Below are 26550 nucleotides of genomic sequence, written 5' to 3' on the forward strand. Positions count from 1 at the left end.
ATTATTATTATTTTTTTTTTAATTGTAAAAATGATTGGGGATACATAGTATGATTGCATGTTTATTATTTATGTTATTTAAATGATTTTATTGATTTGATAAAGAACAAATAATAATAATGATAATGATAATAATAAGATAAAAAAGAAAGGGGTAAAAAAAAAATGTACCTAAAGCCAAAGTTGGACATAATAAATAATTTTGTATCGTTGTCGATAAAAGAAAAATGTGTAATAATAATAATTATATTATGTTATTGAGTTATTGATTAACCTACTTATTTTATTTAAATAAATAAATAAAACATTGAAATTGTTAAGCAGAAAAAAAAATTATTTATAATTTAAATTATTGTCATATTTAAATAATTACCGTGAAATGAACAAAAAAAAAAAAAAATTTATTTATTGACGATCAAGATATTTATTATGGGTGATTAATAAAATAATAATAATAATAATTAACAATATATTTTTAAATAAATAAATAAATATTTTTGAAATAATTAATCATGTAATTTTTAGAACTTTAAAAAAAAAAAGGGGATAGAGAATCATTTAAATAAATAAATGTAAAAATCTCTGCTTAATTTAGATTTAAAATTTTTTTTTTTTTTTATTAATAATAAATGAAAATATTGTCCAACGTTGGTAATGTCACCAAAAAAAAAACCGAAATGAGATGAGATAATAATGATATTTTGTTTTAAATTTAAAAATTTGCCGGTATATACATATAAATATGATGAATTATATATTTTGGGTTTTGAATTTTTTTTTTTTTTTTTTGTTTTACTATCGGTGGCATATATGTATATGTATCGATAATGAAATAAACGTATGCTTCAGTAAGTAAATGACAATAATTAGTCTGCTAGCAATTGATAGTGTTTCTAGAAGTGTTTTAAATAAAGCAAGTGAATTAACTTATTTTTTTTTTATTATTATTATTATTTATTAGAATTACCTTATGGAAATCCTAAAATAATTTTCAGATAATAAGGATTTTCCTTTTTATTTTATTTTTTATTGATGTACACAATATAATCCTAATTGTAAATATTTTGGGGAAAATAATGATAAATGAATTAATGTACAAATGTTTATTTTCGATATACTTTTCTATATTTATATATTATTGATAAAATAAAAAAAAAAAACTGTATTTAAAATATGGGCTACTTAAAGATTACCAATGTTATTGTTATCTACCAGCCATATTTAAAAACAAGTGTTTCGATTTAAAGACGACAGATGTCACTACTATTTACTTTTTACTCTTACTTTTAACAAAACAAACAAAACCACGACAAATTTTACGTAGTTTTTAATACAAATAAAGGTCAAAAAAAATAATATAAGAGCTTTACTTTTATTGTTACAATCAGATATTATGGAAATTTTTATTTAACTTTAAACAAATTTTTAAGAGCTTAAGATAAACATAACATGTGAGTATTTTGGCCCTGAGAAGGGCCGTTTTGAACGTAAAAAATCTTTGGAATAGATGGTGATAATTCGGCAGGAATTAATTTAACCTCCGAAACCGTAGAGGGTTCTGCCTTGTCTTTTCAATGCGTATACGACGTCCATGGCTGTCACTGTTTTTCTCTTGGCGTGTTCGGTGTACGTGACTGCATCACGAATAACGTTTTCCAAGAATACTTTCAAAACACCACGAGTCTCTTCGTATATCAAACCAGATATACGTTTCACACCACCACGACGAGCCAAACGACGTATGGCGGGTTTCGTGATTCCCTGAATGTTATCTCTCAATACTTTACGATGACGCTTGGCTCCTCCTTTACCGAGACCTTTACCTCCTTTTCCTCTACCAGTCATATTGACAAACGAGTGTAATAAGTGTTTACTTCGCAAAAATTACAAAGTGAATGATGACGAATTATCGAACGACGCGGTATTTAAACCATGCGGAGCACGTGCGGATGCGAACGACCAATGAGAGCTCTGATCGAGGGCGCGACCGCCAATCAAACTCGACTCGACTCCGATCAAACAAGTATATAAACGTATTTCGTTCTCAATGTACTCATCATTTTATTAACAGAACTCGTATCTACGACTTACGTTTTATCGTATAATCATCTTATACTATTAAGTATAATTTTGAAATATGGCTCGTACTAAGCAAACTGCTCGTAAATCAACTGGAGGTAAAGCTCCTCGTAAACAACTTGCAACTAAAGCCGCCAGGAAAAGTGCTCCGGCCACCGGAGGAGTCAAGAAACCTCATCGTTATCGTCCGGGAACCGTAGCTCTTCGAGAAATCAGACGTTATCAAAAAAGTACCGAATTGCTCATCAGAAAATTACCTTTCCAACGTCTAGTGAGAGAAATCGCTCAAGATTTCAAAACCGATTTGAGATTTCAAAGTTCGGCCGTTATGGCTTTGCAAGAAGCGAGCGAAGCTTATTTGGTCGGATTATTCGAAGACACGAACTTGTGCGCCATTCACGCCAAACGTGTAACAATCATGCCTAAAGACATCCAGCTCGCTCGTAGAATCAGGGGAGAAAGAGCTTAAGCAGTTTTTAATTTTTCCGTTTTTAAATTTTACTCATTTAACCAAAACGGCCCTTTTCAGGGCCAAAATGTTTAACACGTTTAATATGCTTTTGCCTTGATTTTCATAATCTTATTTTCAGTTTCTTATTGGTAGAAATTTACCTGTCATTGATGTAAAAAATTTTGTGTATTGTTTATTTTGGTGTAGGCTTTGAATATTGAGATCACTTAAATACAATTCATTTTTTTTCTTCTACTGCAATTGGACAAACATGTTAAACTATAAATTTGTAGTTTTCTGTATATTGTTTAAATTTTTGCGGATAGGTACTCAGTGGTTCGAAATACTGCTTATACTTAACGAATAAAAAAAATTTTTTATAGGACAATGTGGAACTTATTGTAAATAACAAAATCGACTAACCACAAAAATCGATACTTATAGTATCCTTACAAATATTTTATTGTTGGACTACGCAATTGGAAAATGTAAGATACTTTCTTTATTATTCCTGAAATAAGAGCTGTCGATTTATTTTGCCTAACATATTAACTGCATGTCATGTGTATTTGCATAAAAATTTTTAAAAACATACTAATGTGGAATTATTTAATAATTAAATAGGTTACTAATTTTTATCTAATATAAAGTAAAATGCTCTTTCTATGATGAAATTACTTAACTAGAAGTATTCACAAGGTAAATATCAGTTTTTTTCATATTTATAAGTTTTAAAAAACTTTGGGTCTGAGTGTAATACAAAATTAATTGCTACTCTTATTAAAATTACGAATTTAGGTTAAGTTTTCAAATGTGGCGTTGCCAATTAGAGCATAACTTGTTACACGTGTTAAAATTGTTGGCCCTGAAAAGGGCCGTTTGTTCTGCGTAATAAAATAATAAAATATCGACAAATTACTTTTGATTTAAGGCTTCTTTTCCGTTTTCTTGGGCAAAAGTACTGCTTGGATGTTTGGTAGTACACCACCTTGTGCGATCGTTACTCCGGACAATAATTTGTTTAATTCTTCGTCGTTCCTGATGGCCAATTGCAAATGTCTCGGAATGATACGAGTTTTCTTGTTGTCACGAGCAGCGTTACCAGCCAACTCGAGAACTTCAGCAGCCAGATATTCCATCACTGCGGCCAAATAAACCGGAGCTCCGGCTCCGACTCTTTCGGCATAATTTCCCTTCCTCAACAAACGGTGAATTCTTCCCACGGGAAACTGAAGCCCAGCTCGATTGGAACGAGATTTTGCCTTTCCCTTGACTTTTCCACCTTTACCACGTCCAGACATGATGCGTAATAAATTAGTTAGAACGATGAACTTCGATAGACGATGTCAACGAATCAATTGAGTCGAGAAACGCTCGTTACGTATATATACGTAGGTGAGGAACGAAGCGATTCACGCAATGAGAGTGCGCGTCGATCGTTCGTGCGCAGTGGTTGGCCGTCACGCCCAGTCGTTGTGACGTATATATAAACGAGCGCTCGTACTCAGTCGTCATTGATTATCTAACTCGCATTCGTTGCCGTTCAGATTATTGTCGATTTTAACTTATCGTAATGCCGCCAAAAGCTACTGGCAAAGCCGTCAAGAAAGCCGGAAAGGCTCAGAAGAACATCTCCAAGGGAGACAAAAAGAAAAAGAGGAGGAGGAAGGAAAGTTACGCCATTTACATCTACAAAGTCCTCAAGCAAGTTCATCCCGACACTGGTATTTCGAGTAAAGCCATGAGCATCATGAACTCTTTCGTCAATGACATTTTCGAGAGAATCGCTGCAGAAGCTTCGAGATTATCTCATTACAACAAGAGATCGACCATCACGAGTCGGGAAATTCAAACGGCTGTTCGTCTGTTGTTACCCGGAGAATTGGCGAAACACGCCGTGAGCGAAGGAACAAAAGCTGTAACGAAATACACCAGTTCAAAATAAGAAAATTAACATTCGTAAAATATTTTTTTACTCTACTAACACCGGCCCTTTTCAGGGCCAACATTTTTAACACGTTTTTCAAAGCTTAGGTATATTTTAAGTCTACAATTTTCTGCTAACGTAAATTGTTTGCCTAATTGTAACTAAATTTCATTTAGATAATTGTTCCGAATAACGTTTTTTGTTAAATTAATTTTCTTTATTATAGGGAGTTGGCATTTGCTTGTAATTTTTTTTTACAAGGATGATTTCAATCAGTTAGGTTTTACAAATGACTTGTAATAACTAGAAATTTTTTTTTACTGAAATGCTTTGATTTTTTAAAATGTCACCTTTTGTGTCTGTATATCATGAGTCTAGTATTTTTCAACTAACATTATCAAATTACTGATACCTATTTGTACTCATATTTCTATATTCGTTATCGTCTTTGTTTTAATTGATTGTATAATAATTAAATCATAGAAATGCCGTCAAGCTTACTGTGTAATAAATTCTCAACAGCATCGAGTCAGTTGCAATCAAGAACAAATCAAATTATGATAATTGGCCCACTCGATCGGTTTGGTTTATTATGAGACTGTACCAGTAAATCTTAGCACTTAGTTTTTGAAGGTTTTAGTTAAGTCTTTACATACTAAAAATATATGATAACTAATAATTTCCATAGTAACTTCGTCATTGGTCAATTAAATTATATACAAGTATGTAACACTGTGGAATTGCCTTTATTTGTCTTTAAAATATAGTTAGTCGAGAATAGTTTTTTCTTACGTTGATACGTATACTTGTAAAACTTTCGAATATGACTGGGAGACAGGTAAATACCCAATTGCTTAAAAATTTCAGGTAATAATTTAAACTAATACTATGCATTAATCCTGAGTAAAATAACGTAAACATGAAATCTAAAGCTAAAAATCATTGACACCTATTATTATTATTGGATAGAAAGAACCTAATGAGTAAGATTATAATTGACGTATTTTTTTAGAGCTAATATTCATTGACGTGTTATATGTTTTGGCCCTGAAAAGGGCCGTTTTGGTTAAATGAGTAAAATGTAAAAAACGGAAAAATTAAAAACTGCTTAAGCTCTTTCTCCTCTGATTCTACGAGCGAGCTGGATGTCTTTAGGCATGATTGTTACACGTTTGGCGTGAATGGCACACAAGTTCGTGTCTTCGAATAATCCGACCAAATAAGCTTCGCTCGCTTCTTGCAAAGCCATAACAGCCGAACTTTGAAATCTCAAATCGGTTTTGAAATCCTGAGCGATTTCTCTCACTAGACGTTGGAACGGTAATTTTCTGATGAGCAATTCGGTACTTTTTTGATAACGTCTGATTTCTCGAAGAGCTACGGTTCCCGGACGATAACGATGAGGTTTCTTGACTCCTCCGGTGGCCGGAGCACTTTTCCTGGCGGCTTTGGTCGCAAGTTGTTTACGAGGAGCTTTACCTCCGGTTGATTTACGAGCAGTTTGCTTGGTACGAGCCATTTTTCAAAATTATACTAAATAGTATAAGATAATTATACGAAAAAACGTAAGTCGTAGATACGAATTCAGTTAGTGAAATGATGAGCACTTGAAAACGAAGTACGTTTATATACTAGTTTGATCGGAGTCGAGTCGAGTTTGATTGGCGGTTGCGCCCTCGATCAGAGCTCTCATTGGTCGTTCGGATCCGCACGTGCTCCGCATGGTTTAAATACCGCGTCGTTCGATAATTCGTCATCATTCACTTTATAATTTTTGCGAAGTAAACACTTATTACATTAGTTCGTCAATATGACTGGTAGAGGAAAAGGAGGTAAAGGTCTCGGTAAAGGAGGAGCCAAGCGTCATCGTAAAGTATTGAGAGATAACATTCAGGGAATCACGAAACCCGCCATACGTCGTTTGGCTCGTCGTGGTGGTGTGAAACGTATATCTGGTTTGATATACGAAGAGACTCGTGGTGTTTTGAAAGTTTTCTTGGAAAACGTGATTCGTGATGCAGTCACGTACACTGAACACGCCAAGAGAAAAACAGTGACAGCCATGGACGTCGTATACGCATTGAAAAGACAAGGCAGAACCCTCTACGGTTTCGGAGGTTAATTTAATTCTCGCCGAATTATCGACATCTATTCCAAAGATTTTTTTACAACCAAAACGGCCCTTTTCAGGGCCAAAAATGTAACACGTTTCAGAAGTTTTATACTCTTGTTTTTTTTTTTCGAGTTGCATTTTTGGCTCTTAATAGCATTGATGCATTTAAAAATAAATTTAATACTGTATTTTATACCCAATATTGATTTTAATATTAAATACATTGTTTTTTTTTATTGTATTAATTTTATCGCTTAGCTATGAGTTATAAACATTTAAACATTTTATTATACAATCACGGAAATGTACTTTTGTTTATATTTTTAAATTTTACTTATTCTAGTAATGTATTGATCTATTAGTCGCCAACTTATCACATGAAAACGTGCTACAATTATCTAAATTTTTATTATCTTTTTCGATTTAATGATTATGCTGCACACCCATATTTGCCAAAATGATATTTTACATAAAAAAAAAAAAAAAAACAAAGAGTCATATTTTTATTTAGTATAGTATAGAAAATTAAATTTAATTGACGTTAAGGGATTTGAAAATCATTATTTATAATAAAAACAGAAATTTTTAATGACCTTAATTGTTATCAATAAAAAAAATAATAATTTTTTTTATTTAGCTTTATCAGAGTCATTTATTTTCATTAACATGATTTATAATAAAAAATAATTTTTGCTTTTGCGAAATAATTTTTTTTAATAAAGCAATGTCTATCATCTTAATTAATAATAATTTATATAATTTTTCCGCATTAGAGACGAATTTTAACTAGTCAGTAAAAGGTAATAAATTTGAAAATAATATAAATTTATAATATTGTCATTATAATATTCTTTTTCATGATAAAAAAAAAATATATTGATCAGATTTTAAAATTCAAAAGTCGGTTCATAAAATCTAATAATTTTTATTAATTTATTAATAACGACTACTACTATTTCTTTATACTAAAACCTAAATTTAAGAATTTTTTTTTTTAATTCTTTTGATTACCAAATTCTCATAATAAAATTTGTTTTTTTAAATAACTAGAATTATAAATATGTAATTTTATTAAATGTTCCAAGTTTTTTTCTTTTTTTAATAATGCTTACTTTATAAGTTGGTAAAAATAGTAAAATTTAACTTGTTTAAATCATACTATTTAAGTTGTATGTTTTAGAAATTTAATTTTTTTTTTTTTTTAAATTTTATTTTATTATATTTCCTCAGGAGAGAATTCAATGATACAAATACAATAATGTAAAAATCCCTTTATTTTTAATTAATATTTTTTTTTCTAAAATAAAACTTGCTGAACGTAGGAAATAATGAATTATTATTAAATGCGAATAATATAATCAAAAATATTTTTTAATTTTTATCATACTAAACGGTTTTTGAAAAAAAAATTAAATATAAATTATTAGAATTATTTCTTTTAAATTACCAAATTATTATATATATGTCAGTTTTGATATTTTTTATGAGTTTTTATTATCCTTATATTTTCATCATTAATTTGTGATTGTGATAACACCAAATGATTATCCTTCATTATAAATATTTTTATATATTTTACAAATCCGTAAATATGATAACGATTATACCCAAAAATTTTTAAAAAATCTTATTAACTGTAATCTTTAATGAAGAGAAAAAAAAATTTTTTTTTGCTTTTATTAAAAAAATGTATTTTATTAAAAACATTACTCAAAATTACTCATAAAATTTCATAAAGGGAACTAATAATTTTTATTTAAACGTTAGATTTTTCTTACAAGTATTTTTCGTCTTATTTTTAAATGTTATTGATTTCATAAATAAATTTTTAAAAATATTTATTACTTATGAAAAAATTTGACTATCAAATATCATTAATATTTATCAACGAATATTATTAATTTTTTTAAAAGTTTAAATTTCCATAAATTTTTTTAAATAGCTTCACCAATGAAAAAAATAAAAATAATTTTTAATAATACATAAGAATTTCGATTGCTATAAAAGTGAAATATATTGGAAATTAATAAACCCGTAATAATTTTTTATGTTAAATAATATTAATAAATATTTTAATATTAATATGAAAAAAAATTGTTTGAATCGCGTGTTTGGAGGTAAAATTATTAAAAAGTAAAAATAAAATTCTTGAAAAGTTTTAGGTTTTTGAATACAAGTTTCTTACAAAAAAAAAAAAAAAAAAAAAAAATTAATGGAACTCAAACTATTGTAAAAATAAATTTAAAAAAAAAAAAAAAATTTAAATTTATTTATATTATTTTCAATAACAAAAGATTTAATATCCCGATCGGGTATTATTTTTACAAAATATATATATATAGAAATAATAATAATTTCAGGTAAAACTTTAGAAAAATTTAATTTTAATTTTCAAAAATTGTGTCGTTGAACTTTTAGCATGACTAATTCTAATTTTTATCGTTTTATTATTATTATTATTATTTTTTTTATAATTTAAAAACTTTATTCTTTTTTATTGTTTTCATTATCAAAAAGAAAAAAAAAAATTGACTAAAATTTAAAAATATCGGCTTGAATTAAAAATTTAGTCGATAGAAAATTTTTTCTTTTTTTTTTTTTTTTTTTTTTTTTTTTCAATAAAACATACAAATTTTAAAATAATAATAATAATTTTGTTTGGGTTTATATATTTTTTATTTTAAAATAAATTATTTAAAATTATAACTTTAGTAAAAAGTAGTGAGAAAAATAAGAAAATAAACTAATTATACCTGAGGCAATGGGTTACATTAATACCATCAAAAATCTCTTACACTAAAATGATGCATGCAAACTAATATATTAATATTAATATATTAATATAAATAAATAAGAGAAAAAGGAGCACTAATATATAATATATTTCAGTTAATTAAAGGATTTTAGTATTTGGGAAAAAACTATACGATATTTAAACCATTGTAAAAATCTTGGTCTTTATTCTTTATAATATTAATATAAAAGTATAAATATGTGTATATATTCATAGTGATTCACATAAAAATAAAATTATACTAAAAAAATTAATAATAAACTTAAATTTCACATAAAAAAGGTTAACTAACACGCTAATTTTAAAAATAAAATAATGTCTTGAGTAAATGTATAAAATCTTTCGTTAACCGAAATCGTTTATATTAACTTTACGAATTTTACTTAATTTTATGGATAAATAATTATTTATTTATTTATTTTTCAATCATTTATATTTTAATAATATTTAAAATGTCGTACATAAAAATCAATGATATAATTTAAGGTTAAAAACGAATAATAATGAACGAGGAAGGAAAATGTTTTTAAAAAAAAAAAAAGTCGAGCCTAAAAGTATGTTAAAAATATTTTCCGTATATAAAAAAACAATAATGACGTTAAAAATTTTGCATATTGTGAAAAAACAATACTATATTTACAAAATTATTTAATATTTATTTGTTTTATTTAAAAAAAAAAAAAAACAAATAATTAAAATTTATTTTAATAAAGTAAACTTTTATAGCCTGAATCATTGAGTAACACGACGAGACTCGGAATCAAAAGTTGTTCGGGAACTCAAAGTTTGCAATAGTTTTTTATTATATTTTTCCAAAAAATTTTCACATATTTATATTTAAAACGATAGTTTAGACATTTGTAAATGTTTTAAAAATGATAAATAATATTTTTATTGATTAATTAATTAAAATTTTAACGATCAATGAAAAGTAACTCGAGTTTTGCATGTGGAAGTCAATAATTATTTCGATTTATTTTAAATATTTAAAAATATTATTTGTATTTTTTCGAGTCCACGTGATAGCCAAACATTTAAATACAATTTTAAAATAATAAAACAATCAAAATTAATTAGTTAAAATGGGAAAAAAATTAATTTTGTAAGAGAATGTCGAACAAGTGCTAAAGGTAAAAACGTCCATTTTCGATTCGACGTGAACTGACGTCTATTGCGTCCGCGTGAAAACATTGCTTTACGTCGCAGTTTCAACTCAAGTTTATTTATACTCTTGAACTCGTTCTTGTTTTATCGAGTTTGATTTCTCGGATTTCTTTCCATTTCGTCTGAAGGAATTTTTTTTGTATTTCACGATGTCTGAAACTGAAGTAGCAAACGCTCCAGCTCCAGCGGCTTCAACGCCGAAGAAGACAGCTAAAGGAAAATCATCGGGACCTGCCGCAGCAGCAGCAGCAGCAGCTAAAAAAACGAAAGCGAAACCAACTCATCCTAAAACAGCTGACATGGTGACGGCAGCAATCAAGAATCTGAAGGAACGTGGAGGTTCATCACTCCAAGCCATTAAAAAATACATCGGTGCTAATTACAAAGTGGACGCTGAAAAATTAGCTCCGTTCATCAGAAAATACTTGAAATCTGCAGTCACGTCAGGATCTCTCGTTCAAACTAAAGGAAAGGGTGCCTCCGGTTCGTTTAAACTTCCACCTTCGGCAGAAAAAGCTCCGGCCAAAAAGAAAACAATCAAACCAGCACCAAAAGCAAAAGTGGCAGAGACCAAAGCTAAGAAACCTAAAGTTACTCCGACTAAGAAAACCGCAGTTAAGAAAAGTGCAAGCAGCGTTCCGAAGAAAGCTCCGGCAAAAGAAAAGCCAGCAAAAGCTGCAAATCCATCTAAAACGAAGAAAGTGAAAAAAGCACCGACCAAGAAACCTAAAGCTCCAAAGCCAAAGAAAGTCACTCAAGCGACGAAAGCAAAGGCTACAACCAAAAAAGCTACACCATCTAAGAAAAAGTAAAATTTTAGCTTTTTGCTTTTTCGAACAACATTTATGACGGCCCTTTTAAGGGCCCAAATCAAAACACGTTTAAAAGCTTAGTTCTTCGTAAAACATTTTTAATGTTCGTACAATCACTGCTTTTACCCACTCTTTGGTTTTCTTAGGTGAATTTTTTAAAATTCATTCACATTACTCGACATATAATTTTGCTTCAACCTTACATCAGCTTCGTGCTTTTTTTTACGATTTTTGAATCCAAATACCGTCTAATAAGTTGGCCAATCATTCTCGTTACAAGTTAGAAATGAAGACCTGTACACAGTCTATAAAGGTCGATAACTGTACACAGAATAGTTTTTGTACCCCACATTGGAGCATAGTTATAAAGCTTGGTATACAAAAATCTCTCAAGTAATAGGTTCAAAATACATCTCTCAGAAAATGGTCAATGATAAGAGCAAGACTATTTTTCCACTATATCACAACCAAAGAAAAATCAGGGAAAACTAGAATCATTTTTATTATAAATATATGACATGAGGTACGGCACCACTTAAGCCTGAAATTTCCAGTTCAGACTAAACGAAAATTACTCTGGTTCTACAATACAATCAGAAGTCCCATTCTTTAATAATAATCATAAAGTTATCTTTATTATTAAATATTAATATTATTTTTAAAAAAAGGTACAGCTAAAACATATGTTGTAGTAAAAGCAAGCTTTAAAAACGTGTGAAAAATGTTGGCCCTGAAAAGGGCCGATGTTAGAAGAGTAAAAAAATATTTTAAGAAGGTTGTTTTCTTATTTTGAACTGGTGTACTTAGTTACAGCTTTTGTTCCTTCGCTCACGGCGTGTTTCGCCAATTCTCCTGGTAACAACAGACGAACAGCCGTTTGAATTTCCCGACTCGTGATGGTCGATCTCTTGTTGTAATGAGATAATCTCGAAGCTTCCGCAGCGATTCTCTCGAATATGTCATTGACGAAAGAGTTCATGATGCTCATGGCTTTGCTCGAAATACCAGTGTCGGGATGAACTTGCTTGAGGACTTTGTAGATGTAAATGGCGTAACTTTCCTTCCTCCTCCTTTTTTTCTTTTTGTCTCCCTTGGAGATGTTCTTCTGGGCCTTTCCGGCTTTCTTGACGGCTTTGCCAGTAGCTTTCGGCGGCATTACGATAAGTTAAAATCGACAATAATCTGAAAGGCAACGAATGCGAGTTAGATAATCAATGACGACTGAGTACGAGCGCTCATTTATATATACGTAACAACGACTGGGCGCGACGGCCAATCACTGCGCACGAACGATCGACGCGCACTCTCATTGCGTGAATCGCTTCGTTGCTCGCCTACGTATATATACGTTACGAGCGTTTCTCGACTCAATTGATTCGTTGACATCGTCTATCGAAGTTCATCGTTCTCTCTTTTTTAAATTTTATTACGCATCATGTCTGGACGCGGTAAAGGTGGAAAAGTCAAGGGAAAGGCAAAATCTCGTTCCAATCGAGCTGGTCTTCAGTTTCCCGTGGGAAGGATTCACCGTTTGTTGAGAAAAGGAAACTACGCCGAAAGAGTCGGAGCCGGAGCTCCGGTTTACTTGGCCGCAGTGATGGAATATCTGGCTGCTGAAGTTCTCGAGTTGGCCGGGAACGCTGCTCGTGACAACAAGAAAACTCGTATCATTCCGAGACATTTGCAATTGGCCATCAGGAACGACGAAGAATTGAACAAATTATTGTCCGGAGTAACGATCGCACAGGGTGGTGTACTACCAAACATCCAAGCAGTACTTTTGCCCAAGAAAACGGAAAAGAAGCCTTAAATCAAAAGTAATTTGTCGATATTTTATTATTTTATTAGGCAGAACAAACGGCCCTTTTCAGGGCCAACAATTTTGACACGTTTAACAAGTTTTGCTCATCACTTATATTTTGTTTTTTACCATTAAATTTCGTTTGAGGATTAACTAATAATTTTAGTAGTTTTAAAAGTTTTAATATTTTTGATTGTATTTAATTGAAGTCTGTTCTGGTTAAAATTATGAGTTTGGTTTTCATATTACGTCTTAATTAAAATTGATTTCCTCTATGAGATTATTCAAGGTTTATACATTTTACATTCTAAGAGTAGTAGGAAAAATTTGGTATTTTGCTTCAAAAATCACCTCAAAGAATTATTGGGAAAATTTCAAATATTATCTATCAATATTTTTTTCATTATTTATTTATCAAGTATAAATCGTCTAAATGTGGTACTGTTGTTTGTATTTTGTTAGGAAGATATCTATTTGATTTATACTTATGTTTAATTTTTGGAAGTCATCTGAGATACAATTAAGAAACAAAAGGATCACCTTTTAAATTTCTTTGCCACTAAGCAAACATAAATTACATGTAAAAAAGGGAAAAAATAGTCCATCTAATAATAATTACAATTTCAGAATGAGCTCTAATTTTAGTGTTAATCCATCGTCAGGAATACTAATAGTCGTCAGAAGCCAATACTAATGTTTATTTCAAACAAGAGTATTGAAAGAATTAATACACAAGTACTAATTTCTATTTATTTAGTAATTTATTTTTAATGTAAAAAAACCAATTTAAAAAATTTTTACCTTAAACAGATTATTATTTTATAATTATTAAACTTTAAATTATTTCTTTATAGAAATAATTATTTAAAATGCTTATTAGATTCTTAGCTGGGGGCCGGGAGTTAGTGGCGTGCCCATGTAATCCAGGTACTTGATGGCCGGGTGCAGCGGATGACTCTGATCGTGTAATTCGGTTCCTACTTGTTGCGCATTGTTTTAAAACGGTCGACGGGACACCCTTTTTTTTTTTTTTTTTTTTTTTTTTGATATCTCAGGAGAAATGCAGATTACGCACAACCCCTTCCTTTTACAGAGGGAGTGTGGGGCTCGGTATGGGATTCGAAAGAAGGCCTAACCGGGAACCATACCCACTAAAACTCCTGAGCATGTCGCAATAGCGTGCCTTATATGAAGAGGGGGGGACGTTCGTTGGGGTAGTACCTACATTTCAGTCAGTCCCCTTTCCGGGAAGCCAGAACGTTACCGTTCTACACGATTACTATGGTGGGAGATTCGTCCTAGTCTCCGTTCCGCCGTCACCTCGAAGACGAGAACGCGTTTCACAGGACGTTCGGCAAGCCCCTTTCGGGAGTGTTCTCCGGTTCTTCGCTCGGGGGAAAAATGATGGGAAACTCGCCTGTTTCCTGAGAATGCGATCGGGTGGGGGATAAAAACTTACCGTCGTCTCCTGAAAAGGGGCAAAGTTAAAAGTTAAGTGTTAGTTGATCGCATACTCTAATATAAGGGTAAACGGGATTGTGGGGAAAAACAGACGAGGGATCGTCCGGGATCGACGAAACCCCAAGAAATGTTAGAAATAAGAAAAAAGAATTTGACTTACCGGCGACGAAGCTAAGTCCACGGATGATCAAGCGTTGACTCTTTCCTCTTCACCGCCCGCGACCGGTCGCGAGGAGCAGAGTGTCATCGGCATAGCAAGTCAACGATACGCATTCGGGAAGAACGGTCCGGTTGAGGACGCGGTCGTAGGCGATGTTCCACAGGACTGGTTCTAGAACCGATCCCTGAGGCACGCCGCAGAACACGTCCGCCCTTCCCGTCATTCTGTCCGGTTTCTCGTACGCGATCTTCCTCTCCGAGAGGAAGGACCCAATCACCGACACGAGACAATCGGGCACGGACTTCGACGTTAGCCCGTCTTTTATCGCACACCAAGGTACCGTGTTAAACGCGTTTTTGATGTCGATGGAAACGGCGATCGCGACGCCACCGAAAGACGTTCGCGACCTGCCACATCGCTCCCGCCTCCGCCGCAGGAGACGCGAGCTTCCGGAACCGGACGACACGGACGGGTTCGCTACTCCCGGCCGGACCGCCCGTTTCCTTCACCTGCGCTCCCCTGCCGCTGCTACCACGATGGGAGAAAGACCGAAGACATGAACCTGAAAAATCAGAAACATTAATCATCGGCCCCCCCCTCGACGACCGAAAGTTTGCCAGACCAGGCCAACGCACCGAAGCCGGGACGAATCTCCCCCCGACGTAATCGAGCAAGTGACCCGGAGCCCGACTAGAGTACCGGAACAATCCTTTCTTCCTTCGTGCCTCGAGAGACGGTACCGACCTGCCACGTCGTTCCCGCTTCCCCGCAGAGACGAAGTGAGCTTCCGGAGGCGGTGAGAAGTTTCGAAGTATCGGACCCGACGAGACATCCCCCACAGTCCGTCCGCGTTTCGCCCCTGCCGCCGTCCGATTGACTCTTGCAGTGCGAAGTGCGAGAATCCGACCGGTGCGGACTCCGACGTCGTCTTCAACGTCGGATCCGTCGTCGTCCCGATCTTCATCTTTGTTTGCATCTTCTTTCTGCCGTTGGGATGAATCGCACGCACCGTTCTTAAGCATGCGAACCATCCCCCAAGAATGACGAGTTTCCGGAGACGAGTTGATCCCCCGCGAAAGAGAGTTCGGTTCATTCCACGCAAGAAGACCTCCACGCTGTCTTTCCGCTCGCATCCCCGTTTGCCCGGATCAGGATGATGAAACCCTGAAAGAAAAGTGCCGAGTCCCACACTTTTTTTCTCCCCGGAAGGTTGCTAAGGTACAAGTCTGACTCTTCGTCTGTGACCGGGGAAAACGGCTCTCAACCGCCGCGCATCGAGAACAAGTCTCTAAATACCCTGTAGGCCGGCGGAAACATTGGGTCAGGGTGTCCCGTCGATGGGGCTGGGAGTCGTGGCGTGCTCCTGTAATCCAGCTACTTGGAAGCCAGGTGCAGCGGATGTTTATTCTTAAGCAGACCTGTTCCCTACCAATCTCGGGGTATACGACGTGGACCCCGGCATCTGTTCTTTCTTTTCAGGGATACGGCCGGATGTCTGGATTCATCGATTTTCGGGAACACGGGATCGCAGGCGGAAAGAACGCGGGAAGATACAAGTATTGACTCGTCTCCGGAAGCTTTCGATTTTTGCAGGTGATTCGCCAGCGAGGGTCCGCATCGCGAACGAATCGCTCGCCACTGCGTAAAAAAAAGCTCGAGATGACGGCAACGGCTCCGGCGGATGCTGCGACGACGGATTCTCGTAGCTTAGAAGAAGAAGAAGAAGATTTTATTGTTGAGGTGGCAACGACGAAGACGCGGAGGGACTGCGGGGGGATCTCGGAGAAGCCCGGTCTCTGGAGATTTCTGCCCGTCTCCCAATGCTCATCTCGTCGCTGCGGAGGAGGCGACGAGATGAGCGGGTCCGACGACGCCGACCAGCCGGTGCCTGTGATCCGTGGCCCGTGAGGACCTGAGCGAGACGATAGGTCAAGTTTTCGTGACCCCGCCCCACCCAGTCCCCCACTCGGGGACCAAGAACCTCGATGATTTCCTCCCCGTAACGCCTGCGCCCGTCGACGAACCGCGCCTGCCACGCTCGGACCGTGCGATCGCGAAGTTCCCTGCGGAATCGGGCTCTCCTCGGCCCGCCGCGACCCCGCCCGCGGTAGAGGAAGAGTCTTTCCACCGCGAGGAGATCGAGCGGGGGAGTTCCCGACAGAAGGCAAGCCACCTCCGCCGCGACGTCCCTGTACGCCGTCGCCACCTTGTTCAGAGACGCCTTTTGGAGTTGGATCGCCCTCTCGCGAAGCGGCCGCGACGCCGCCACCGATTCGGCCCACACCGGTGCTCCGTACAGGGCCACGGAGTGAACGACCGTCGCGTATAATCGCCTGACCCTCGCCCGCGGACCCCGCAGGTTCAGCATCAGGCGCCCTAACGATGCGCTCGCGGCTCGGATCTTCGGTCCGAGGAGCGCGAGGTGTTGCCCGAAAGAGAGACCCGAGTCGAAGGTGATTCCCAGGTACCCAAGCGTCCCCCCCACCCCGATTCTGACTCCCCCAGACGACAGTGCCAAGCCGTTGGGAAGCCGATTCCTCGGACGGTGGAATCCGCAGGCTTCCGTTTTCGGCAGAGACACCCGGAGTCCGATGCTCCGAATGACCTCCACCGTCGCGTTTAATCCCGCTTCTGCACGATCTCGGACCTCTGCCCACCCGCGACCGGTCGCGAGGAGCAGGGTGTCGTCCGCGTAACACACGAGAGAGCAACCTTCGGGAAGGACGGTCCGGGTGAGGACGCAGTCGTAAGCGATATTCCAGAGGATCGGCCCGAGGACCGACCCCTGGGGCACGCCGCAGAACACGTCCGCCGTTTCCGTCGTTCCGTCCGGCTTCTCGTACGAAATCTTCCTCTCCGAGAGGAAGGACCCTATCGTCGAAACGAGGTAGTCGGGCACGGACTTCGCCATCAGCCCGTCCCGTATCGCCGACCACGGAACCGAATTGAACGCGTTTTTGACGTCGATCGAAACCGCGATCGCGACTCCGCCCCGCCGCAGAGCATCCTTGATGGCGTCCCGGACTCGAACGAGCGCGTCCACGGTCGAACGGCCCGCCCGGAAGCCGTATTGATTCGGAGAGAGGTCGTTCCTCCCTCCGTCCGCCCCCATGTGACCGATTATCCGCGACGCGACGACGCGCTCGAACAACTTACCCTCCACGTCGAGAAGGCAAATCGGCCGATAAGCGCCGGGCGTCGACGAGTCCCTACCCGGTTTTTCTAGCAGCACGAGGTTCGCCAACTTCCACTGCTTCGGAAACGACGCCTCCTCGAAACACGCGGTGTAGAGCGATGAAAGACGCGAACACATCACCTCGACGGATCTGCCGAGGATCCGATAGTGCACGCCGTTCGGGCCCGGAGCCGAGCGCTTCTTAGAGGCCGCGTCGAGGAGGATGCGAATCTCCCCCTCGGTCACTCGGTCGCGATCGCGGTCGAAGGCGAAGCCCGCCGGAGGGAACGCGTAAGGACCGACGCGCGGGAAGAGTTCCGCGATGACTTCGGCGAGAAACTTCCCCGTCATGCCGGCCGTCAGCGGTCCCGACGAACTCCGCAGCTTCTTCGTCACGATGCGGAATGGGAAACCCCACGGATCCGCGTCGACCTCGCTCAGGAGCTCCTTCCAACTCTCCTCCTTCGAACTCCATATCGCTCGGCGAACGCGAACCCGCGAAGCCCGCCACTACGCTTTGAGTCCCAGCAAAATCGAATCGGTCACGATGCGTTCGTAATCTCCTCCGCGGCGGAGGAGTTCGCGTTTCCGTTCCCCGAAACGGCGACGGGCGAGACAGGACTCCTTCCACAGCTCTCCTATCGCGTCCGTCCACCAGTATTTAGCCCGCTTGCGCTCGTTCGATCGCGAACCGACCCTTCTCATGCAAGAATTGGACACCCTGTGCAAGTCGTCCCGAATCGATCGCGCCATCCCGTCGGCGTTTTCTTTTCCCGAAACGGTGGCTCTTCGCCACGACTCCGCGGCGAGACACTCGACGAGCCGCTCTTCGTTTATCGTCCTCAGGCTCCACCGGGGCGGAGCGACGACGCGAGGACCGCCGCACCGAGAGGCAGCCCCCCCCGAACTCCGAGGAGCCCCGAACGAGAACGCCAGGTAGGCGTGGTCGCTCAAGGACTCGAAATCGGAAAGGACCTCCCAGCCGGAGACCCACGTCGCGGCCGCGACGGAAGAAACCGTGAGGTCGATCGCGGACTCGCCGGTGGCCCGCACGCAAGTTTTAGCCCCCCTCTTGTTTCGCACGACGAAATGACGCGAATCGAACCACTCCCTGAGGAGTCGGCCGCGCGCGTTGTTCGCGTATCCCGACCACGATACGTGCTTGGCGTTGAAGTCGCCGCAGACGAGAGTGGGACGAGACCCCCCCCCGAACCGATCGATCTCCCTCGCGAGCGCGTGCAAAAAATTCTCGAACTGGCCGACGGGGCGATTCGGCGACGCGTAAGCGGACACCAGAACTGCGTTCCCCCAACCGACCAGAACGAAACCCTCCCCCCTGGAAAGTTCCCTAGGCCTCGGAGTCCGCACCGAGTTCGAAAACAGTATCGCGGCCGCTCCGTCCTCGGATACGAACCAAGAACCGTCGCGGCTTTCCCCCCTTTTCGGAACGGCGTAGGGTTCCGAAATCATTGCGACGTCGACCCCCCACGCGCCCACCTGATTAAGCAGGAGATCTTGCGCTCCCCTGCAGTGATTTAGATTGACCTGGAGAAACTTCCCCATGTTCACGTCGAACTCTGGGCAGAGCCGTTCGTTCTCGGCTCACACGAAGAAGTTTCCCGCGTTTCACCCCCCTGACTTCCAGTTGCACCCCAACGGATGGCCCTTCCCCTAACCGAAGGCGCCGAGCACGAAGGACCGCCCAACCGGTGGTTAGCCGGACGGCCGGCCCCCGCGCACGCCGCGCAACGAATCGAGTTCGCGCAGTCGCGCGCCCGGTGCCCCGTCTCCCCGCACCTGAAGCAGCGTTCCTGCGCTCCCTCTACCCTACCCTCGAACTTGGGACACCGCGCGCCCAGGTGACCCGGATTGAGGCACCTGAAACACACGGCCTTTCGCTTCGGCGAGAGGACCACCCGCGCCCTAACCCAACCGACGGTCACCTTGCCCGCCTCGAGGAGGACGGACGCGGCGGCCGCGGGAACGGACGCGAACCCCAGTCGCGGTCGTGCGCCCCCTCCGATCGGAGGACGCACCAACACGTCGGAAACGGGACATCCGCCCGCCCTGGACAACGCGAGAGCGACGTCGTGCGACGTCGCGGACTCGCAGAGACCCTCAACGCGGAGGTCAACCCTTCTCGCGGGGCACGTCGCCGTGACCCCCATCGGCCCCACGACCCTCGAAAGCTCCGCGGCCAGCTCCGCCGCCTTGGCCGCCCTGTTAGATGCTTGCAGACCTGCGTTAAGTTCAATGATCGCCAGGGGTTCGGAGTATTAATCATCTATTGGCAGGTGTTCATCTTCAATTTCCCACCAGCGAACGAGCGGGAACGCGTGGAGGAAAGACGGAGCGGGATCGGGCGGAAGTAGCGAACCGGTTCGGTGTCGTCCCCTCCGGAATCCCGCTGTTTCCCGCAACCGAGGCGCGAGCGATGTGGCAGGTCCCTCCGTCTCACTCTGAGCGAAGAAGAAGATTCGAAGAAGAGGAGACGACGGCGAGGAAGATTCTTCCGACGGCTGAGTACTGCGGCGGCACGTCGGTAAGTACTCGTTCACTTATTTTCTAACATTTCTTGGGGGTTCGTCTATCCCGGACGACCTCTCGTCTGTCTTTTCCTTACGATCCCGATCAACCTTAGTATTAGAGGATGCGATCAACTAACACTTAACTTTTAACTTTGCCCCTTTTCAGGAGACGACGGTAAGTTTTTATCCCCCACCCGATCGCATTCTCAGGAAACAGGCGAGTTTCCCATCCCTTCCCCCCAAGCGAAGGACCGAAGAGCACTCCCGAAAGGGGCTTGCCGAACGTCCTGGGAAATGCGTTCTCGTCTTCGAGGTGACGGCGGAACGGAGACAAGGACGAATCTCCCACTAAAGTAATCGTGTAGAACGGTAACGTTCTGGCTTTCCGGAGAGGGGATTGACTGAAATGTAGGTACTACCCCAACGAACGTCCCCCCCTCTTCATATAAGCCACGCTATTGCGACATGCTCAGGAGTTTTAGTGGGTATGGTTCCCGGTTAGGCCTTCTTTCGAATCCCATACCGAGCCCCACACTCCCTCTGTAAAAGGAGGGGTTGTGCGTAATCTGCATTTCTCCTGAGATATCAAAAAAAAAAAAAAAAAATGTCGCGAACGTCTCCGCAAAGGTGAGGTTGGGGACGCCCGGCGGCGGCTGGCGCGAACCCGTCGTCGTCGGGCGGACGCACACACACACACTTCTTTTCTTTTCTTCTCGAGGGTCGACGACCCCGGTCGACTCCTCTTCTGTCCCCCATTTCTATTTCCCACACTGTTAGGGAGGGTGCGATCAAATAACTCTTCACTGTAATCTTTAACCCTTTTCAGGTGACGCGGTAAGTCTCAATCCCCAGCCCCGATCGCATCGTTAGGAGACAAGCGAGTTTCCCGTTCAATTCCCCACGGCGAGGGACCGGAAGACACTCCCGAAAGGAGGTAACGAACGTCTCGGGAGGTGCGTTCTCATCTTCGAGGTGGAGACGGAACGGAGATTAGGGCGGACCTCCCCAAAAGTGATCATGTTGAACGGCTAACGTTCTGACCTACCGGAGAGGGGAGACTGAAATGTAGGTTATACTCTCACGAGCGTCTCCCCCCTTTCCATACAGGTCACGCTATAGCGACATGCCCAGGAGTTTTAGTGGGTAGGGGTCCGCGTTTAGGCTTTCTTTCGATTCTAAACCGATCCCCACACTCCCTCTGTAGCAGGAGGGGTTGTGCGTAACTTGCATTTCTCCTGGGTCATCAAAAAAAAAAAAAAAAAAAAAAAGGTACAAAAAAATAATATATTGTAAATATGTAAATAATATATTGTACCTGAATGTGTAAAGCGAGGTATCAAATATGTAGGATATTTTGATCAGGATGTATAATTTATTTTACCAAATAAACTTATTTAAAATTATTCACTTTATTGAAACTTATTTAATAAATAATATAAATAAACAATAATTTTATTTAGCATCGATTTTCATAAAAATTGGTTATCTTAATATATTGTCCAAAGAGTACAATTTTTTGTTTTTTAAATTAACCATTAATGAAAATCTATGCTAATTGGTAACGGTCAATTTATATAAAATTATAATATACAAAAAAATAAAAAATAAATTAATATATCTGTTACATAACTAATACATTATATTATATGTAATACATTAATAATAATATTTACATTATTACATATATATATATATATATATATATATATATATATATATATATATATTTTTTTTTTTTTTTTGAGAGAGAGAGAGAGAGAAAGAAAGGGAGAGAGAGAGAGAGAGGGAGAGAGAGAGGTAGATGGAGAGAGAGAGAGAGAGAGAGAGAGAGAGAGAGGGAGAGGGAGAGAGAGGTACATGGAGAGAGAGAGAGAGAAAGAAAGGGAGAGAGAGAGAGACAGAGAGAGAGAGAGAGAGAGGGAGAGAGAGAGGTAGATGGAGAGAGAGAGAGAGAGAGAGAGAGAGGGAGAGAGAGAGGTAGATGGAGAGAGAGAGAGAGAGAGAGAGAGAGGGAGAGAGAGAGGTAGATGGAGAGAGAGGTAGATGGAGAGAGAGAGGTAGATGGAGAGAGAGAGAGAGAGAGAGGGAGAGAGAGAGGTAGATGGAGAGAGAGAGAGAGAGAGAGGGAGAGAGAGAGGTAGATGGAGAGAGAGAGACAGAGAGAGAGAGAGAGAGAGGGAGAGAGAGAGGTAGATGGAGAGAGAGGTAGATGGAGAGAGAGAGGTAGATGGAGAGAGAGAGAGAGAGAGAGGGAGAGAGAGAGGTAGATGGAGAGAGAGAGAGAGAGAGAGGGAGAGAGAGAGGTAGATGGAGAGAGAGAGACAGAGAGAGAGAGAGAGAGAGGGAGAGAGAGAGGGAGATGGAGAGAGAGAGGTAGATGGAGAGAGAGGGAGAAAGGGAGAGAGAGGTAGATGGAGAGAGAGGGAGAAAGGGAGAGAGGTAGATGGAGAGAGAGGGAGAAAGGGAGAGAGGTAGATGGAGAGAGAGAGAGAGAGAAAGGGAGAGAGAGGTAGATGGAGAGAGAGGGAGAAAGGGAGAGAGAGGTAGATGGAGAGAGAGGGAGAAAGGGAGAGAGAGGTAGATGGAGAGAGAGAGAGAGAGAAAGGGAGAGAGAGATAGATAGAGAGAGAGAGAGAGAGAGAGAGAGAGGTAGATGGAGAGAGAGGGAGAAAGGGAGAGAGAGGTAGATGGAGAGAGAGGGAGAAAGGGAGAGAGAGGGAGAAAGGGAGAGAGAGGTAGATGGAGAGAGAGAAAATTAGTTTAATAAAATAAAATATATTCTATTAAAAAAAATTTATTTTCTGCATAATTTTCAGTTAAATTCAAACGTATGTTTTTATACATAAATTTTATTATATATATCCTTACTTTTAAGAAGGAGGAAATATTGTGCAATGCGTGTAAACTTTCAATATTCGTATGTATAGTTTTTCCATTACTCATTCCTTTTTACTAATCAACTTATTACTGTCAATATTTCTAGGAAAATGAAAGTAAATTATGTGTACACTCATGTCTAAAAATTTTTTCTAAAAAAATTGTTTAATTTTTTGCATCATATTAATTAAAGGCAAAAAATTTATGAAAAGTTTTCAATGAATGTGGGACATAATTGGAACACACAGCCTAAACGGTGTTTAAATTAATCGATAAAAGGAAAGAAAAAAAATTATTAGGGTATGTATTTTTTTTACGTTCCTAAACTAAATTGTTTATTATTTACTTGTCACGTATCCTGTATTTTGCAAGAATGTAGAAAATGACTACGTACCAAGACATTTACCTCACTCGAAGAATCAGAGTAGAAAGATCTTGAGCGGTTTTTAAATTTACATTTATTTTTAATTGTCAAATTATTTACAAAAACGGTTCTTATCAGGACTAAAATATTTAAAACGTTTAATGTGCTTTTCTCTTTGAAGTTTGTGCTATTCATTTTATGTATGCTTTTTCTACAATTAAGTAAAAATTCAAGGGCTTATTCTTTCGCTAAAAAAAAATTTTTAAGTCTAAAAGTTGGTGTTTTACATAAAAGATTACGTTTTATAAAGTATTTTGGTAAAAAAAAATTTTTTGACATAAAAGGTACATATCACAAATATGTAAAATAAAATTTTTAAATTCAATAAGTAGATTTAAACAACAAAGAAAAAAAAAAAAAACAAGTTTCTGTGTGATTAGAAACAAGTTTCTCATGTTATGAATTGCTTTAACGAGTCAACGTTCTCATTGGTTGATTTAATAAAATGCTATTCATCTCATTGGGTCGCGCTCAATCGTTGTGACGTATATATAAATGAGCGCTCGTACTCAGTCGTCATTGATTATCTAACTCGCATTCGTTGCCGTTCAGATTATTGTCGATTTTAACTTATCGTAATGCCGCCAAAAGCTACTGGCAAAGCCGTCAAGAAAGCCGGAAAGGCTCAGAAGAACATCTCCAAGGGAGACAAAAAGAAAAAGAGGAGGAGGAAGGAAAGTTACGCCATTTACATTTACAAAGTTCTCAAGCAAGTTCATCCCGACACTGGTATTTCGAGTAAAGCCATGAGCATCATGAACTCTTTCGTAAACGATATATTCGAGAGAATCGCTGCGGAAGCTTCGAGATTATCTCACTACAACAAGAGATCGACCATCACGAGTCGGGAAATTCAAACGGCTGTTCGTCTGTTGTTACCAGGAGAATTGGCGAAACACGCCGTGAGCGAAGGAACAAAAGCTGTAACAAAATACACCAGTTCGAAATAAGAAAACAATCTTCATAATAAAATTTTACTCTTCTAACATCGGCCCTTTTCAGGGCCAACATTTTCCACACGTTCGTTAAAGATTTGGCTCTTAAACTTACTCCTTACGTTTTCCTTTAGTATGAAATTTCATATATAATTATTTAGAAAAATTTTTTTTTGTAATTTTTTATATGTGAAACTTCATTATGTAAGCTAACTTATTTGGAGCAATTTTTACTGTTTCTGATGTTTCTTCTGATTTTTACTTTATCAGAGGACTTTTGTCGTTTTTCGTTTTTTTTTTTAAAGACTTCTTGCTTTTTTGTTGCTAAGGGTAGACAATTTGAATTGGATTGGAAAAATACGTGGAATTTATTAGACACGTGCAATAAAAAGTTCAAAGTTGTAATGATTTTACGAAGGCAATTATTAACCTCAGTAAATAATTATTAAAATATTTTTTCAAGGATAAAAAACAATTTATATAAAGTATTGTCTGCTTTTTTTTAAAAATGTGGAGCGAGGCTTTTATTATAACGTGTAAAATTTTGTGGCTCTAAAAAGAGCCGTTTTGATAAAAACAATAAATAAAATAATAAATAATAAATTATTTTTTTTTAGAAGGCGATACTTTTTTAGCCGTTTTGGCTTTCGTCGTTGGCGTGATTTTTTTTTGTTTTGGAACTTTAGCTTTTTTTAAGGGGGTACTTTTAATGGTTTTCTTCGTTTTCGACTGAGATGCAGCTTTTGCCTGTTTTTCCTTAACGGGAGCTTTTTTGGGTGAGCTGCTGGCACTTTTTTTGACGGGAGACTTTTTCGGTGGAGCAACTTTAGTTTTCTTGACCTTTGAATCCGGTGATTTTTTCGGCGATGCGACTTTTATCGGTTTTTTCTTAGCTGGAGCTTTTTCTGCCGAAGGTGGAAGTTTAAACGAACCGGACGCTCCTTTGCCCTTCGTTTGAACGAGAGATCCGGACGTGACTGCAGCTTTCAAGTATTTTCTGATAAACGGAGCAAATTTTTCCGCGTCCACTTTGTAATTGGCACCGATGTATTTTTTAATGGCTTGGAGAGATGAGCCTCTACGTTCCTTTAAGTTCTTGATTGCTGCCGTAACCATGTCAGACGTTTTAGGATGAGTTGGTTTCGCTTTTGTTTTTTTCGCATCTGCTGCAGCGGCCGTACTACCTGATGCTTTCTTTTTGGCTGCTTTTTTCGGCGAAGTAGTACTTGTTGCCGGAGCAGAAGCCGTTTCAGTCTCCGACATGTCAATGAAAAATACACACAGAAAAAAACAAGTTTGAAATGTAAATCAAACTCGAACGAGAGAGCAAGTTATGCCATTCGTTCGTGCGGACGCAATAGGCGTCTCCTAACTCAAACTCGAAAATAAATTTTTTTATTTATTCATTTCTTGTTCGGTATTTTCTTTTTGAATAATTTTTTTTTTCAATTAAAATTTTGTTAATTACTTTTTCAAAATATCATTTTAATTTGTGATACTCAAAATTTTTAATTAAGAATAAAAGTTTCAAAAATTATTTAACGAAAATCAAAATAAAATTAATTTTTGATTGATTTCTACGCTTCAACTTCGACATTTTTCAGTTTGACACCTCATTTTTCCGTGATTTTTTTTTTATAGAAAATAATTTTTTTTCTATACAAAATTGCCGAGAATGTTAGAAATTAATATTACATAAATTTTCTCAATATTTTTCACGCGAATTTTAAAAAATAGTAAACAAACTTTAATTTTCAGAACAACTTTTCATCACTAGTTTAATAGATATTTACCCCGTGATTCGAGTTAAAAAAATTTTTTTTTTTAAAAGTGAAAATCGCTCATAAAAT

The 26550-nt window shown here is 38.8% G+C and overlaps 9 protein-coding genes across 9 annotated transcripts; 5 read left to right on the top strand and 4 right to left on the bottom strand.

Annotated features, from left to right (window-relative positions):
* Positions 1-1424: 1424 nt before the first annotated feature.
* On the bottom strand, positions 1425-1844 carry Phum_PHUM503960 (histone H4, putative; the record flags this gene model as incomplete). The annotated part of the gene is made up of 2 exons (XM_002430863.1): positions 1425-1465; positions 1538-1844. The coding sequence occupies 2 exons, from the start codon at positions 1842-1844 to the stop codon at positions 1425-1427; spliced, it is 348 nt and encodes a 115-aa protein (XP_002430908.1).
* A 292-nt stretch (positions 1845-2136) lies between these two features.
* On the top strand, positions 2137-2547 carry Phum_PHUM503970 (histone H3; the record flags this gene model as incomplete). Its single annotated transcript, XM_002430864.1, has 1 exon — positions 2137-2547. One exon carries the CDS (start codon positions 2137-2139, stop codon positions 2545-2547), a length of 411 nt encoding a protein of 136 aa, XP_002430909.1.
* Positions 2548-3323: 776 nt separating this feature from the next.
* Positions 3324-3830, bottom strand: Phum_PHUM503980 (histone H2A, putative; the record flags this gene model as incomplete). The annotated part of the gene is made up of 2 exons (XM_002430865.1): positions 3324-3413; positions 3492-3830. 2 exons carry the CDS (start codon positions 3828-3830, stop codon positions 3324-3326), a joined length of 429 nt encoding a protein of 142 aa, XP_002430910.1.
* A 272-nt stretch (positions 3831-4102) lies between these two features.
* Positions 4103-4756, top strand: Phum_PHUM503990 (histone H2B.3, putative; the record flags this gene model as incomplete). The annotated part of the gene is made up of 2 exons (XM_002430866.1): positions 4103-4463; positions 4683-4756. The coding sequence occupies 2 exons, from the start codon at positions 4103-4105 to the stop codon at positions 4754-4756; spliced, it is 435 nt and encodes a 144-aa protein (XP_002430911.1).
* Positions 4757-5477: 721 nt separating this feature from the next.
* Positions 5478-5975, bottom strand: Phum_PHUM504000 (histone H3; the record flags this gene model as incomplete). The annotated part of the gene is made up of 2 exons (XM_002430867.1): positions 5478-5503; positions 5591-5975. The coding sequence occupies 2 exons, from the start codon at positions 5973-5975 to the stop codon at positions 5478-5480; spliced, it is 411 nt and encodes a 136-aa protein (XP_002430912.1).
* A 291-nt stretch (positions 5976-6266) lies between these two features.
* Phum_PHUM504010 (histone H4, putative) lies at positions 6267-6931 on the top strand (the record flags this gene model as incomplete). Its single annotated transcript, XM_002430868.1, has 2 exons — positions 6267-6573; positions 6828-6931. 2 exons carry the CDS (start codon positions 6267-6269, stop codon positions 6929-6931), a joined length of 411 nt encoding a protein of 136 aa, XP_002430913.1.
* Positions 6932-11910: 4979 nt separating this feature from the next.
* Phum_PHUM504020 (histone H2B.3, putative) lies at positions 11911-12495 on the bottom strand (the record flags this gene model as incomplete). Its single annotated transcript, XM_002430869.1, has 2 exons — positions 11911-11946; positions 12151-12495. The coding sequence occupies 2 exons, from the start codon at positions 12493-12495 to the stop codon at positions 11911-11913; spliced, it is 381 nt and encodes a 126-aa protein (XP_002430914.1).
* Positions 12496-12774: 279 nt separating this feature from the next.
* On the top strand, positions 12775-13286 carry Phum_PHUM504030 (histone H2A, putative; the record flags this gene model as incomplete). Its single annotated transcript, XM_002430870.1, has 2 exons — positions 12775-13113; positions 13188-13286. The coding sequence occupies 2 exons, from the start codon at positions 12775-12777 to the stop codon at positions 13284-13286; spliced, it is 438 nt and encodes a 145-aa protein (XP_002430915.1).
* An 11057-nt stretch (positions 13287-24343) lies between these two features.
* On the top strand, positions 24344-24715 carry Phum_PHUM504040 (histone H2B.3, putative; the record flags this gene model as incomplete). Its single annotated transcript, XM_002430871.1, has 1 exon — positions 24344-24715. One exon carries the CDS (start codon positions 24344-24346, stop codon positions 24713-24715), a length of 372 nt encoding a protein of 123 aa, XP_002430916.1.
* Positions 24716-26550: the final 1835 nt, after the last annotated feature.

This window comes from Pediculus humanus, genomic scaffold, assembly GCF_000006295.1.
Source record: "Pediculus humanus corporis 1103172108276 genomic scaffold, whole genome shotgun sequence".
Taxonomy (NCBI): domain Eukaryota; kingdom Metazoa; phylum Arthropoda; class Insecta; order Psocodea; family Pediculidae; genus Pediculus; species Pediculus humanus.